The 17,365-nt window shown below is 34.5% G+C and overlaps 1 protein-coding gene across 2 annotated transcripts in view; it reads left to right on the top strand.

Annotated features, from left to right (window-relative positions):
• The window catches only part of LOC125658075 (uncharacterized), a 49,430-nt gene extending 35,318 nt beyond the window's left edge, over positions 1-14,112 (top strand). For both annotated transcript variants that reach the window (XM_048889163.2, XM_056146935.1), the window contains exons 8-9: positions 5,959-6,183; positions 12,347-14,112. In XM_048889163.2, the coding sequence (XP_048745120.2) occupies positions 5,959-6,183; positions 12,347-12,408 (287 nt within the window). In that variant the 3' untranslated portion in view covers positions 12,409-14,112. The remainder of the gene's footprint in view (positions 1-5,958; positions 6,184-12,346) is intronic.
• The last annotated feature ends 3,253 nt before the right edge of the window (positions 14,113-17,365 follow it).

The raw sequence follows: 17,365 nt of genomic DNA on the forward strand, positions 1-17,365 counted from the left end.
CGTAGAGGGTCACGTCAGAAGTCAAATTCGATTGACCAATGAAATCACCGCTGGCAAAATCATTGAATGTTTGTTGAAGCCGATAAGTCTAGAGTGATACCGAATTTGAACTCTGACGTGACCCTCTATGGGATGTTTTTAGATGTTTGTGTAGCGAGTAAGCAAGCGGATCCAACATCTAATTTCAATTAGATTGTAATAAATGGGACTGAAGTCCAGAGAAAACAGAAGGCCTTTCAACACCAGCCTCTACATTGGAAACCCTTCTCATCAATGTATTGGGGGAATACCCTTGGTTGTGGAGATTCCTTGAGTAATTGAATCGGCAGTTTTATAGAATTATTTATAGTAATACTGATTTATATATAGTGTTTCTATGGCCAGCCATGTTTATATTTATTCCTCTATAAAGATATTTTATATAATTTATGAGATATCTTCTATTTTCAATAAATTATCTAAATACATTTTATAAGATATCTCATATAATTTACAGTTTATAAGATATCTCATAAAATATATAAGATATCTTATAAACTATATAAGATATCTCATAAAGTTTATAAGTTATCTTATATCTTAAACAAAATAAAGTTTAATGAGATACATTGTATCTTATAAAAAATAGAAGATATCTATAGATTTATTTTTATAAGATATCTTATAAAACATAAGATATCTTGTATACTTTATAAGATATCTCATAAACTTTATAAGATATATTATATTTTTCATAAGATATCTCATAAATGAATTTTTATAAGATATCTCATAAACTTTATAAGATATAACTTTTATTATTAAGATATATTATAAAAGAAAGTTTATAAGATATCTCATATAATTCACAGTTAATAAGATATCTCATAAAATATATAAGATATCTTATATAAACTTTATAAGATATCTTGTATATTAAACAAGATATCTCATAAAGTTTATGAGATATCTTATAGAATATATGAAATATATCTTATGAACTTTGTTTTATAAGATATTCTATAAGAGTTATAAGATATCTTATAAAGTTTATGAGATATGAAAATTCATTTATGAGATATCTTATAAAATATATAAGATACCTTAAAAAGTTTGAGATATCTTATGTTTTATAAGATATCTTATAAAATAAATATGATTTCTCATATATTTCATAAGATATCTTCTAATTTAAGGATATAAGATATCTCATAAACTTTTAGCAGATATCTTAAAAAAAATTTGAGATACCTTTAAAGAGGAATAAATGTAAAAACAGTGTGTTATATGTTTGTGGTTTGTAATGTTAGTATAATACTGGTTTATGATGTCACAGTAATACTGATTTATATATAGTGTTTCTAGTTTGTAACTGTAGTATATATAATACTGGTTATTCTTGTCATTGTGATGTTACAGCAATGATGGGTTGTAGTTCATTTTGTATCAGCTAAAATAAACTCTGGTTTTCACAAAATAATTTTGAATATTTACATTTGCTAATGCACTTCATTATATGACAGTACTAATGAAATCGATGTTCAATTTCGTGTGACATGAATTTGGTCACGTGATCAGTTTGTTCTTGCGTATATGAATACAATCACCGCTTCAAAAGTCAGTTCCTGTACTTTCACCTGGCTTCTTGCTTATGCAATGCAGTGGGGGATTTAGACCCCCCCCCCCCTTCTTGCCACAAATTTAAATAATAGAAATAGTGCGAGTAAAATTCCAGATTGGTACCCAAAATGGCTGAGTATTTTGGCTAATACTTGACTTTCACACACACCCTTTTGTAAACCCTGGATCCGCCACTGCAATGATATCATAACAGAAACAAACGCAGCAGGATATTTATACAGAGTTTATTTTGTAAACAAACAAGAATTTCATCAATTTATAAATTTTAAAGATCGAGAAACATTATACATACCGTTCTGTTGTTTCATTTTATACATACAGTTTTAATTACCGTCTGCAACTTCTGCATGGTGAATTTATAAAATAAAGTTCTATGATATTGGAAGCGAAAAAATGAAGGCAGAGTTATAAGTGGCTATTTACTTTATGATGATAAGTTAACCTGTTGTTTCCTAGCAACTGCCACCATGGCTATGACTCGGCATGATCATAAGCGAGGCTGATTTCGAGGCTCGAAAAATTTATGTGTTCATGTCAGGGTACTGGTGCGAGTCTCAGAAATCTCTCAAGTGAACAAAAACTCCATCAGTTCGTTTTTATTTTCTTTTACACACACTGAAGGTAAATAAAAGACGCAACCTACCTGCACTTTGTCTAAATCTGTCCTGTCTTGAATCATCTCCTGCATGACTACAACCTCGAGTCCTAACTATGATCATGCCGTTGTTTCTTTCCAAAAACCTGACTAAGAGCTTAACGTTAACTTGACCCATCATATCCACCATCAATTCTCTCAGATCCTTTGAATTTCTGTCAAAATCTGTGTTCAACAATTGCGTTTTCAACTTAGTAAGCTAGACCGACGCCTGAGTTTTTCCATCACTGATCGCGACCAAATCACATCACGGATGTAGTTTACTCCGCTCTTCTTGTCTTCATTTTAGTTAACTTTACGCTCTAAATTACCTTTATTTTACACATGATTTGTCTTTTTTTTTAACATTTTCAATTAAATATCTATATCTTATATTTTCTTTGATATTGTTCCTAATTTTTTATTCGATAAAACTCTAATGAACTATATTTTGTGTTCTATGATCGTTATTTTGGTCATCTGCTACATAATCATGGAAGCTCGGTAAGAACACAAATCAAAATAGAAAATATAAATACAGTAAAATATCTGTATCTCGAATATGGTTTATCTCGAATACCCTGCTTGAGTCGAAGTTGACCGCCAGTCCCGGCCATTTTCCCTATAAAAATGATTTTAGAAACTTCTGATATTTCAAACACGGTAATCTCGAATACTCCGTTTATGTTGAAGTATTTTCAAGGTCTCATACCCTAAATTCGCCTGGTTTATCTTGAAGTGCAGTCAATTTTCCGCTCTGCTTACCATACCTGGCGTCGTTAAGTCACACATTCACACCCACGGCTACATCAATGATCGCTAATCCACGCTCGCCTTTTCCGAGTAGACCCAGGTTGCAATAAATGGTTCAATAGCTTGGGTGATTAGTGAAGCCGTCCCACTTTACGGCTAAAGTTCACCGCCAATTATGAACTACATGTAGCACACCCGATTCCAGGGATGGTGTTTTGAATTATACACGCTATATCCTTAACATGTGGGTTAGATAAATGCACAATATTGTCGAAGTGCGCTTGATGGTAATGCTTATAATAACGATAATGCATTTAATAATACCAGCTTCATCATTAAAACTAGAACAGAGAAAACACGAAAATTTATTTAATAAACATTTAAAAGGTGGGTTTGTTTTTTTTAAATTCGTCTTTTTTGTTTCTTACGTGATATGTTCGTTCACTACAACGCAATAGCTACATCCCAGTCCAGCCTGGACATCAGTATACTTAAAGCACGATCATCTTAATTTTGAAACACATTGTGAATTCAATTGGATGTTTATATATATTTTTTAAAAAAACCGATATGTTTGTCTTTGAAATTCCACAATATCAATTTAGCAACTTGTATTAAACTGTAAGAAACGGCAACGGCGTTGTTGTTTATAATGCAAATCCCATACTATATGCATCAAATATCCTCCTTAAAAAAAATGTTCAATATCGATTTTGGATATCTCGAACTCCCGGATATCTCGAAGTTTTTTCAAGGTCCCTCGGACTTTGAGATAGAGATATTTTACTGTATAAGAAATAAAATACCATTTTTGAGTGTTATTGAGATATGACATGAAGTTGGTACATGATCAAATCTACTATCGTTATAGGATTTGATCACGTGACCAAATTCATGTCATATCCCAACAACATTCAAAAATGATATCTTAAGAAAAATTTGGGTGGATTAAATTGCTTACAGAGACTTTTGATGAAAGTGACTAAGGATGAAATGTTCACCATATAAAGCGCATGCACACATTTAAACGAACAGCAATAAACGAAATGGTTTCTTTTAAATTTGATGGATTAAAAGCTCATAAAACCTTTACGTGGTTGTCTTTAGTAGTCTTTGCATGATTAGTTGTTGTTTATACTTGCTTATGTTTTACTTTATGAATAAAATGGATACGATGCACTGATTCATTCAACCATGCAATCATCAACGACTCTAACATAACAGACACAAAACATTCATTTGTTAAATAAAAACTTACAATGATAGACATTTAAAATCCGAATAAACTAAATTGCGTCGTAACCTACACTTTGTGAAGAAAAAAAAATAGTGAAATCATCAAATTATTTTTTGATCGAAAAAATATTGGAGATCTTTATTTCTGGTATTGACTTTCGTTTACAATTTGGTAAATGTAATAAAGGCAAGGTAAAAGAACTGAAAATGATAAATTTTATTCATTTAATATTAATTAACCCTCGTGTACAAGTTTAATCATTTTGTAAATGTTTAGAGGATTTAAATGAAACATCATCATTTACACGTGTAATCGTTTCACCCATAAAAGTGACATTGAACATGCCATACACGGGGGCTTAAAGCCCGGGCCTAAACTCTGTGATACCTTATATATATATAAGTGTGTGTGTGTGTATGACTCCAAAGTGCGATTGTCTGCACCAAAGTGCGATGGTTTGATAACGTTATGGACGCCAAAGTGCGATGGTCACGCCAAAGTCTGATGGTACGAGGTTCAGTAACATTTGTGACGTCACGTCATTGTGACGTCATTCTTAACGTCTTTCAAAATAAGAACGAAGAAATGCAACGTCAGTTTGCACCAACAAAGGTTCTTTCTACTGCAGTGCTGACACCAACTTCTTCGGATATAGTGGAGGAAGGCACGGCTGATTTTAAAGATTGACATGAACGACAGCAATGGCAAGGTTTACATTGTTATTGTTGAGGATTGTGAGAACGACAAAATACATTTGTCGAACTGTCTACTTCGCCCAAACATTCGTTAATTCATGATCATTTATTACTTGTGATGTACACGTAATAAATTCCTGGGGGTACGATTTCATGTTGGAAAATTTTGTCTTTAGTAACACGACAACTAAATAGTAATGAAATAAGTTCTTATTCTTATTTTTTGTGCATGGTTTTTGTACTGATAATTTGTTGAAACAATTAACACACAGTTGGTAGTACAGTCTTTACCAAAACACTGTGTCGTTTACAAACCAATGGTCTTCGACATGTCACTCTAGTGCACTTTGGCGCATTAGTATGTACCATTGGACTTTGTCGTGTCGACATCATGTCACTCCAGTGCACTTTGGCGCATTAGTATGTACCATTGGACTTTGTCGTGTCAACACCATCACATTATGGCGTATTTGTCTCGCACCATCGCACTTTGGCGCATGAGTGTGGACCATTGCACTTTGGCGTGTCACACCATCGGGATTTGGCGCAGACTATCGTACTTTGGTGTGACCATCGCACTTTGGAGTCCCATAGCACTTTGGTGTCTTACATATATATATATATATAATATTTATGGTATCACAGAGTTCGGACCCAAAACGGGCTTAGCCCCTGTGACTCCATAGAATGATATTTACATTTCCATGTTTTTGCCTTCTATATCTTTACCAATTGAAATGATAGCTATTTTATCATAAATGTGAGCAGTGTGTATATATAGTATGGCTATTTTAATGGCTAGGAATATTCTGACTGAAATGAAACTAAATGTATATGTAAAAATTAAAGTTAAGTTTTAATAATACATGAGAGTATGAACAGCAACGCCTCAAGCCAGCATCACACGCTTCAAGAAGTATCCTTGTGTATAGTGTCGCAGTTCATATACCCTCACGTATTTTCAAAAATGAAATTTGATTTTTAATTATTATTGATCTCAATTAATGGTTACATTTCAGATGATGATAAATTGACATCGAACTCCAGCATGAACTTGGAGCCACTGAGGACCCTCCATTCCCACTACTTGGATATCCTGTCAACTGTTGTGTCCAAGATCCACACAACTCAGAGCACCAAGCGACTTAAAGACATCTTTAGCCTGACCCCGCTCATCAAAAAGCTGTCAATGAGACTACAACTCCAGATCACATTGTACAATGTTGAACAGATCCCTGATGAAGGTCAGGTCTAGCTCACCCATTCTAAGGGCTCAATAAGCTCCATCCTCATGTGATGTCATAGGCTTTTGCACAATCTTTTATTTCATTAAAATTTGTGCATGATAAAAATTTATGTTTTGAAGAATTTTATTCACTGGGTATAATGAAATAATCTGGTAAACTATTTGATATTGGAAAGGTTTATATTTTCTATAATAATCAATTATCTGAACTACAAAAATGTTGTCAAGGAAAATAACTCCCATGACAGTGTTTTATTATACAACAATTTCCTTGATATCCACAATTCATATATCTTTATAAAGCAGCAGTTTTTAGCTCACCTGAACTGAAAACTCAAGCGAGCTTTTCTGGTCACCTACTTGCTGTCTGTCCATCTGTCTGTAAACTTTTCTTATTTCCATCTCCCTCTCCAGAACCACTGGGTCAAATTCAATCAAACTTGGTACAAATCATCCTCAGGTGAAGGGGATTCAAGTTTGTTCAAATGAAGGGTCTTGCCCACTTCAAAGGGGAGAGATAATCACGAAAAGGCAAAAATAGGGTGGGGTCATTTGAAAATCTTTTCAAGAACCGCTGGGTCAAAAAAGTTGAAATTTTCATGACAGATTCAAGTTTGTTAAAATCATGGCCCCAGGAGTAGGATGGGACCACAAAAGGGGATCAAAGTTGTACATGTGACTGATAGAGAATCTTTAGAAATCTTCGTAACAAAAACCACTAGGCCAAAAAAGTGAAAATTAATATGAAATTTCCTGATATAGTGTAGATTCAAGTTTGTGCAAATCTTATATATATATATATAGGAAAAACCTTTGAAAATCTACTTGAGAACCACTGGACCAGAAAAGTTAGAATTTACAAGAGTGCTTCCTGACATGGTATAGATTCCACTTTGTTCAAATCATGGTCCCCAGGGTAGTGTGAGGCCACAATAGGGGATCTGCAAAGTTTTCCATGGTGATATATAGGATAAATCTTTAAAATTCTTTTTCTCAAGAACAACAGATTAATCATATTCATATCCAAGCATTCCCAGGTAGAGCAGATTCAAGTAATGGTATATTTAAATTGTGGTCCCCGGGAGTTGGGTGAGGTGAAGACACAATTGGGGATCAAAATTTACATAGAAATACATAGAAAAATCTTACAGCAATGTCATGAATACTCATATGAAAATGCAATCATCCCCAGGTAGTGCCGTTTGAAGTCTGTCCATACCATAGCCCCCGGAGGCCACAATAGGGGATTAAGTTTTAAAAGAGGATATATAGGATGAATCTTTAAAAATCTTCTCAAGAACCACTGGGCCAATCATTATTAATTAATCACATTAATACACAAGTATTTCCTGGTAGTGCAAGTTTAAACTGTTCAAATTGTGGTCCCCAGGGATAAGTTGGGGCCATAATAGGGTATCAAAGTGTTACATGAAAATATATAGGAAAATTCTTCCAACAACAGCAGGACCATAAATATTCATATTAATTAATATGCAAGGATCCCCAAGTAGTGCAAATTCATGGGCAGATCCAAGAACTTTTAAAGGGGAGGGGGGAATCTACCATTAATTTTGGTTTCAAGGAGGGGGGGGGGCTGTTCCACCTTCCAAATGCATTATTTTGACTCTTATTAGCAAAGTTTACTGACCAAAAAAAAAGGGGGGGGGGTCCAATCCCTGGAACCTCCCCTTTGGATCTGCCACTGAGATACTAGTTTGTTCAAATCATGACCCCTCAGGGGTAGGATGGGGCTACAATAGGGGGTCAAAGTCTTATATGGGAATATATAGGAAAAATCTTTGAAAATCTTCTCAAAAACAGCAGGGCCATGATTTAGTCATATTAATATGCAATGATCTTCCAGTGATCTCAAATGGTGAGTGATAGAGCTATCAATTTCATGTGTATTTTTTGTGATGAGACCTTTTTTTTGGTACCAAAGATTTGACTTTGTGACCTTGACCTTTGAGTTTGATGTACTTTTAAGAAAATCTAGCCTAGGCAATATCTCTTGAAGTATGTGCGGTATAGCTATCAATTTTGTATAAAGATTTATGTCAAGAAACTTCATTTGATGACATGATGTTTGACCTTGTGACCTTGGAGTTTGACCCAAATCTTAAAACTGTAATCTTAATTAAGTTTTACTTGCTCATATTTAACTTGAATATTGAGTGATACATCTTTTATATGTGCATTCCTTGTGACAAGACCTTTTTTTGGTTTGTTTTTTGGTATCAAAGATTTCGATGTAACCTTAATCTTAGATTATGACTGACTAAATTTTAAGAAAAGTTAACGTAGGCAATATTCTCTGAATTGTTTAAGTTGGGGATTTCATGTGTTGTATATATAGATTCCTTATGGAAAACAATACATTTCATACCATGATTTTTTTTTTTACCTTCTGACCTTGTATCATGGCGATGTTTTGACCCTATAGGGCTAAGTTGGAATAGCAATATGGGGTCAATTTTTTTTATGGAAATAAAGACTATAAAAAATCTTTTAAAAATCATATTACCTGAACAACAGCAGGACCAAGGTGATTCATGTGAGTGATGTGGCCACTTTGAAACATTAATTTTGATAATGCACATGAGGGTTACGAGTCAAAGTTGAAATTTACCACAATAAAACTCAAGCTATAGGATCAGGTCATAATGTTATACAAATATATATTGACAAAAATGTTTGATTTTTCTTTAGACTTAATTGCAATATGAGTATGTTTCATAACCAATGCTATTTTTAAGTCTTTGTTCAGAAAACACAGTTTTCATGACTGCATGGTGTGTTGAAAGGGTATCTGTATTTAGTTAAAAGTCACCTGACTCTTTAGTGATGTATGTAAACAAGGTATTGATATTTCCCAGTCAATTCACATGCCTATGTAGGGCGATGAAATATGTCTTCCCTCTTTCAGGGGGAGACATATTGTTTTTGTACTTTCCGTCCGTCTGTCCGTCCGTCCATTTGTCTGTCACAAAATATTGTGAACACTTCTCCTCCTGTATGGCTTATCCGATAGACTTGAAATTTTGTATGATACTTCAATGCCATTTGCAGATGTGCATTTTGGAGGGACAGGAGGATCCAATTGTTTTCCTTAAAGTTATAGTGGATCTGATGGGTGGAGGGTGTAAAATAGTTTGTGAACACTTCTCCTATGTGGCTTATGGGAGTTCATAATGTCTCTGTTCCTGCTTGTGCTTTTTTCTCCATACCATGCAGTACATTAAGGGGAAGAGGTTTCATTTGGAACACCTCCAAGTTGGGGAGCTGGGAAGACATTTGTTTTTCATAAAAACAATCTCTAGTTGACCCTTAATCTGGGGGAAGCAGTAAATCAGGAGGGGGGGGGTGGTTCTGGGGGCTTTCGAAGCAAGTTTCTGTGCAAAATCTTTTATTCTAGCTAGTGCATAGTGAGACGTTGGTGTTCTCCATGCTTTATAAGTGCATCTTGTAATTTACTGCATCAATTCAAGAATCTATTTCTTAAAGGGATATATAATTTAAGTCCTTGTGCTGTTAAAAAGTGTTCTTGGTCCAGTTTTAATGAAAATACAACCTCTAGTTGTTTTCTTATTTCTTTTCATTTTGTATGTTTGATCTTTTTTCTCTGGACATCTTTTTAAATTCTAATGAATAAAAAAGTGTTTTTGCTGAAATTTTGAAGGAGACAACATCCTCCTCTGGCGGCATGGAATTGATTGCCTTGGTGTAGTGGTGTATTGATTTTTAGTCAGAGATACCTTGAAACTTTATATAGCTGTTAGCAAACACCTGCTGAGTATTCTGATAGACATCACAGTTCTTGCTTTTCTCCATTTCATGGTGAAAGGAGTGTTATTGATAAAAATATAAAAAATGGAGGAGAGAGATTGATAGAAAGGAAAAAGTTTCTCTGGTTATTATTTTTTTTAAAGTATTGAATGTTTTCGTGATATGATATACTGTCTTATGGAATCTTGTGAGATAGCATATGGTATTGATTTACTGCAGTGAGGTGTGGTTTTCTTTGATTTATAGATACATTGTTTTCAACATAGCTAGAGTGACTCACAATACCAATTTCCATCAGTTTTCAAATCACAAAAGCCCATTTTCCTGCGCTGATGTATTACTCAGGAAAACTTTAATCTTTTATGTTTAGAAAATGATTTTAGGGCCCTGTATTGAAAATGTTAGTGTGTCTTAGCTGTAATTAAGTCATTCTTTATGAGTTTATGAAGTCGATCACCTTGTATTTCCATGTAAAAACTAATGTGATTCAATTCTCTTCACATTTAATGATTCCAGAGAACAAAAACTCTAAGTTAACATGATATTCTATTTTTGTTTCATGTACACCCAATATTATTTTCACATCCTGGGACTTGCACATATTTCAAACAGCGGGGGTAATTGTGTCATACGTGCACATCTAGTTTTACAGTGAATTAATGTCATGCCATACTTTAATATCAATGCACATTTAGTTTTACAGTCAAAGTAACATTTTTTTAATTTTGAAATTATGTTTTTCACACAGACATATATTTTGTAGTGGTATTAGTAGTATTTACACCTCTCATTACCAGTATATGTAAATTAGGGAAAAAATGCAGTGTGATTTAGCATTTTACCTTGACAATTATCAAATTTATTAGAGATTGTTTTTATGAAAAACGCATGTCTCCCCAGATCCTCAAATTGGAAGTACCGTATATACTCACCTATAAGTCGGATTTTTGGGAGTCAATTTTTGGTCCAAAACTCCATCTCCGACTTATAGGCGCGTCCTAAGAAGATTGGTATTTTTCTGGGCGGCGAAATGCAGTGATTGTTTTAACAACTCCGACGATTATCATGGACTACCACACAAATGATTATTGTTCACAAATATCTAGACATATTGTATTGTTTATGTATTTTAAAATTATGTATAAAGTACAAGTATTTACATATTTTTATCTAGTTAAAAATTATTTACATACCGGTAACTAATACTTTCAATTCAACTAATCTATCGTTTATCGGTAAAATTGAATTACGAACCCGATTAAATACGGAAATATTCATATGTATACCGGCTGAAATATATTTCATAAAAGATTGAATATTGTTAACAGACAATTTAGATCATCATTCTTGACTCTATTGTTGATACAATGAATTATACCGGAATCCCACAATAACAGTTTTCGCGAGGCGCGTAGGAGACCATAATTGCTTAGGTAAACAAGGGATCATTGTCCATAATAGATCAAGGGTTGCGTTTAAACCCCAAACAGATATGGCTTGGATATTGAGCACCTCATAATAATTATTAATTTCTCAAAAATATTTTTGAAACATAGGTAAAAACACTAGAGCATGGACTTGAAATTGTCAACCGATTCTGACAAAAATTTGTACCGACTTATAAGCGGGTCAATGGCAAATTCCTACAAAATAACCTTGAAAAATACAACCGACTTATAGGCGGACCAACTTATAGGCGAGTATATACGGTACTCCAAATGAAACCCCCTCCCTTTAATGTACTGCATAACCAGGTGTGGAGGAGAAAGCGTGGGCTGGAACATAGACATTAATATGAACTCCGATAATTAAGCCATATAGGAGGGGAAGTGTTCACAAACTATTTTACATCCTCCACCCCTCAGAATCCACTATAATTATAAGGAAAACAATTAGATCCTCCCATCCCGACAATATACACATCTATACAAGTGGCATTCACTCAGAAGTATATATATATTGTACAAAGTTTCAAGTCTATCCGATAAGCCATATAGGATGAGAAATGTTCACAAGCTATTTTACATCTTCCACCCCTCTTAGATCCACTATAACTTTTAGGAAAAATAATTGGATCTTCCTGTCCCAACATTATGCACATCTACATATGGCAATGAAGCATTGTACAAAGTTTCAAGTCTATCCGATAAGCCATATAGGAAAAGACTTAGTGTTTGCAAGATTTTGTGACACAGATGGACAGAAAGTACGAAAACAATATGTTAATTGAGCTACCCTTGGAAAAGGGGAGATATAATTAATGGGGAAGGAATTGCATAAAATTGAATTTCTAGACATTTCTTTATTCAAAAAAGCAAGCCTGGGCTTTTCACCATACTCTCCCCCTGACAATATACGTTTAATTTCTATTCCAGATTGTCTACAGACCATTGCCTTTAACACACAAGCCACAGTGGAGAAAAATCACACAATATGAGGCCAGAGACTGCACTACAGGGAAAACACAACTTGACAATCAACTGGGAGGGTTTAACTTGTCAATCAAATCGAGAGGATTAACCTTCCCATGAAGTCTATGATATTTACCGAAATCTATGGAAATCCTTCTAAGAGTTTTTCAGGGTTCTTTGTGTTGTAGACAAACAGGAAACTCCAGCTTCACAGTCCAAAATAATTATAGCTATTTATAGATGTATTTAGTTGTTGTATGACTGATTTCATTCTGGTATGATTGATTTCCACAGTGGTATATATAGATGTATTTAGTTGTCGTATGATCGATTTCCACAGCGGTATATATAGATGTATTTAGTTGTCGTATGATCGATTTCCACAGTGGTATATATAGATGTATTTAGTTGTCGTATGATCGATTTCCACAGTGGTATATATAGATGTATTTAGTTGTCATATGATCGATTTCCACAGCAGTATATATAGATGTACCGTATATACTCGCCTATAAGTCGGATTTTTGGGAGTCAATTTTTGGTCCAAAACTCCATCTCCGACTTATAGGCGCGTCCTAAGAAGATTGGTATTTTTCTGGGCGGCGAAATGCAGTGATTGTTTTAACAACTCCGACGATTATCATGGACTACCACACAAATGATCATTGTTCACAAATATCTAGACATATTGTATTGTTTATGTATTTTAAAATTATGTATAAAGTACAAGTATTTACATATTTTTATCTAGTTAAAAATTATTTACATACCGGTAACTAATACTTTCAATTCAACTAATCTATCGTTTATCGGTAAAATTGAATTACGAACCCGATTAAATACGGAAATATTCATATGTATACCGGCTGAAATATATTTCATAAAAGATTGAATATTGTTAACAGACAATTTAGATCATCATTCTTGACTCTATTGTTGATACAATGAATTATACCGGAATCCCACAATAACAGTTTTCGCGAGGCGCGTAGGAGACCATAATTGCTTAGGTAAACAAGGGATCATTGTCCATAATAGATCAAGGGTTGCGTTTAAACCCCAAACAGATATGGCTTGGATATTGAGTACTTCATAATAATTATTAATTTCTCAAAAATATTTTTGAAACATAGGTAAAAACACTAGAGCATGGACTTGAAAATGTCAACCGATTCTGACAAAAATTTGTACCGACTTATAAGCGGGTCAATGGCAAATTCCTACAAAATAACCTTGAAAAATACAACCGACTTATAGGCGGACCGACTTATAGGCGAGTATATACGGTATTTAGTTGTCATATGATCGATTTCCACAGCGGTATATATAGATGTATTTAGTTGTCGTATGATCGATTTCCACAGCGGTATATATAGATGTATTTAGTTGTCGTATGATCGATTTCCACAGCGGTATATTATATACATTTGTAGATGTATTTAGTTGTACATAGTGGTATACTGTAAACCAACTTTAATTTGAATGTGAGAAATTTTCTCAAGATTCATGAAAATGTCATTCTAGCAAATATTTCTCGCAGCAAACCAGTCCTTTGATGTTTCGTATTTGTTAAGATAATCTTGGTTGTAAAAATTAGTCAGCGCGGTCCAGTTTATCTCCGATAAATCATGAATCACAAATGATAGTTGGTGTACAGTAACTTAATTCCACACTAGTGAGACTGATTTACACACTAGTACATGTGAGACTGATTTACACACTAGTACATGTGAGACTGATTTACACACTAGCTAGTACATGTGAGACTGATTTACACACTAGTACTTGTGAGACTGATTTACACACTAGTACATGTGAGACTGATTTACATACTAGTACATGTGAGACTGATTTACACACTAGTACATGTGAGACTGATTTACACACTAGTACATGTCAGACTGATTTACACACTAGTACATGTCAGACTGATTTACACACTAGTACATGTGAGACTGATTTACACACTAGTACATATGAGACTGATTTACACACTAGTACATGTGAGACTGATTTACACACTAGTACACGTGAGACTGATTTGCACACTAGTACACGTGAGACTGATTTACACACTAGTACATGTGAGACTGATTTACACACTAGTACATGTGATGATTTACACACTAGTACATGGGAGACTGATTTACACACTAGTACACGTGAGACTGATTTACACACTATAGTACATGTGATGATTTACACACTAGTACATGTGAGACTGATTTACACACTAGTACATGTGAGACTGATTTACACACTAGTACATGTGATGATTTACACACTAGTACATGTGAGACTGATTTACACACTAGTACATGTGAGACTGATTTACACACTAGTACATGTGAGACTGATTTACACACTAGTACATGCGAGACTGATTTACACACTAGTACATGTGAGACTGATTTACACACTAGTACACGTGAGACTGATTTACACACTATAGTACATGTGATGATTTACACACTAGAACATGTGAGACTGATTTACATACTAGTTCTTGTGAGACTGATTTACACACTAGTACATGTGAGACTGATTTACACACTAGTACACATGAGACTGATTTACACACTAGTACATGTGAGACTGATTTACACACTAGTACATGTGAGACTGATTTACACACTAGTACATGTGAGACCGATTTACACACTAGTACACACTAGACTGATTTACATACTAGTTCTTGTGAGACTGATTTACACACTAGTACATGTGAGACTGATTTACATACTAGTTCTTGTGAGACTGATTTACACACTAGTACATGTGAGACTGATTTACACACTAGTACATGTGAGACTGATTTACACACTAGTACATGTGAGACTGATTTACACACTAGTACATGTGAGACTGATTTACACACTAGTACATGTGAGACCGATTTACACACTAGTACATGTGAGACCGATTTACATACTAGTACATGTGAGACTGATTTACACACTAGTACATGTGAGACTGATTTACACACTAGTACACATGAGACTGATTTACACACTAGTACACGTGAGACTGATTTACACACTAGTACATGTGAGACTGATTTACACACTAGTACACATGAGACTGATTTACACACTAGTACATGTGAGACTGATTTACACACTAGTATATGTGAGACTGATTTACACACTAGTACATGCGAGACTGATTTACACACTAGTACATGTGAGACTGATTTACACACTAGTACACATGAGACTGATTTACACATTAGTACATGTGAGACTGATTTACACACTAGTACACGTGAGACTGATTTACACACTAGTACATGTGAGACTGATTTACACACTAGTACACGTGAGACTGATTTACACACTAGTACATGTGAGACTGATTTACACACTAGTACATGTGAGACTGATTTACACACTAGTACACGTGAGACTGATTTACACACTAGTACATGTCAGACTGATTTACACACTAGTACATGCGAGACCGATTTACACACTAGTACACGTAAGACTGATTTACACACTAGTACATGTGATGATTTACACACTAGTACATGTGAGACTGATTTACACACTAGTACATGTGAGACTGATTTACACACTAGTACATGTGAGACTGATTTACACACTAGTACACGTGAGACTGATTTACACACTAGTACACGTGAGACTGATTTACACACTAGTACATGTGAGACTGATTTACACACTAGTACATGTGAGACTGATTTACACACTAGTACATGTGAGACTGATTTACACACTAGTTCTTGTGAGACTGATTTACACACTAGTACATGTGAGACTGATTTACACACTAGTACACATGAGACTGATTTACACATTAGTACATGTGAGACTGATTTACACACTAGTACACGTGAGACTGATTTACATACTAGTTCTTGTGAGACTGATTTACACACTAGTACATGTGATACTGATTTACATACTAGTTCTTGTGAGACTGATTTACACACTAGTACACATGAGACTGATTTACACATTAGTACATGTGAGACTGATTTACACACTAGTACATGCAAGACCGATTTACACACTAGTACATGCGAGACCGATTTACACACTAGTACATGCGAGACCGATTTACACACTAGTACATGTGAGACTGATTTACACACTAGTACATGTGAGACTGATTTACACACTAGTACATGTGAGACTGATTTACACACTAGTACACACTAGACTGATTTACATACTAGTTCTTGTGAGACTGATTTACACACTAGTACATGTGAGACTGATTTACATACTAGTTCTTGTGAGACTGATTTACACACTAGTACATGTGAGACTGATTTACACACTAGTACATGTGAGACTGATTTACACACTAGTACATGTGAGACTGATTTACACACTAGTACATGTGAGACTGATTTACACACTAGTACATGTGAGACCGATTTACACACTAGTACATGTGAGACCGATTTACATACTAGTACATGTGAGACTGATTTACACACTAGTACATGTGAGACTGATTTACACACTAGTACACATGAGACTGATTTACACACTAGTACATGTGAGACTGATTTACACACTAGTATATGTGAGACTGATTTACACACTAGTACATGCGAGACTGATTTACACACTAGTACATGTGAGACTGATTTACACACTAGTACATGTGAGACTGATTTACACACTAGTGCACGCGAGACTGATTTACACACTATTACTTGTGAGACCGATTTACACACTAGCTAGTACATGTGAGACTGATTTACACAGGCCTGATGAATTTACATAATGACTTACCGATAACTGTTGATTTCCTAGCTGCAGAACTGTAGCTCTCTGAAAAAATATTTTGACTCTGTTATGTCAAAATATTTTTTCAGAGAGCTACAGTTCTGAAGCTATTGATTTCCGTGACTTTTTCCTGTACAAATTAAGTCACAAAGGTGTAGTGGGTGTTTAATTACTTTGTCCATCATATTTTAGTTTGTCTCCACAATTCTTTTTGAATTTC

The sequence above is a fragment of the Ostrea edulis genome, chromosome 1, assembly GCF_947568905.1.
Source record: "Ostrea edulis chromosome 1, xbOstEdul1.1, whole genome shotgun sequence".
Lineage (NCBI taxonomy): Eukaryota > Metazoa > Mollusca > Bivalvia > Ostreida > Ostreidae > Ostrea > Ostrea edulis.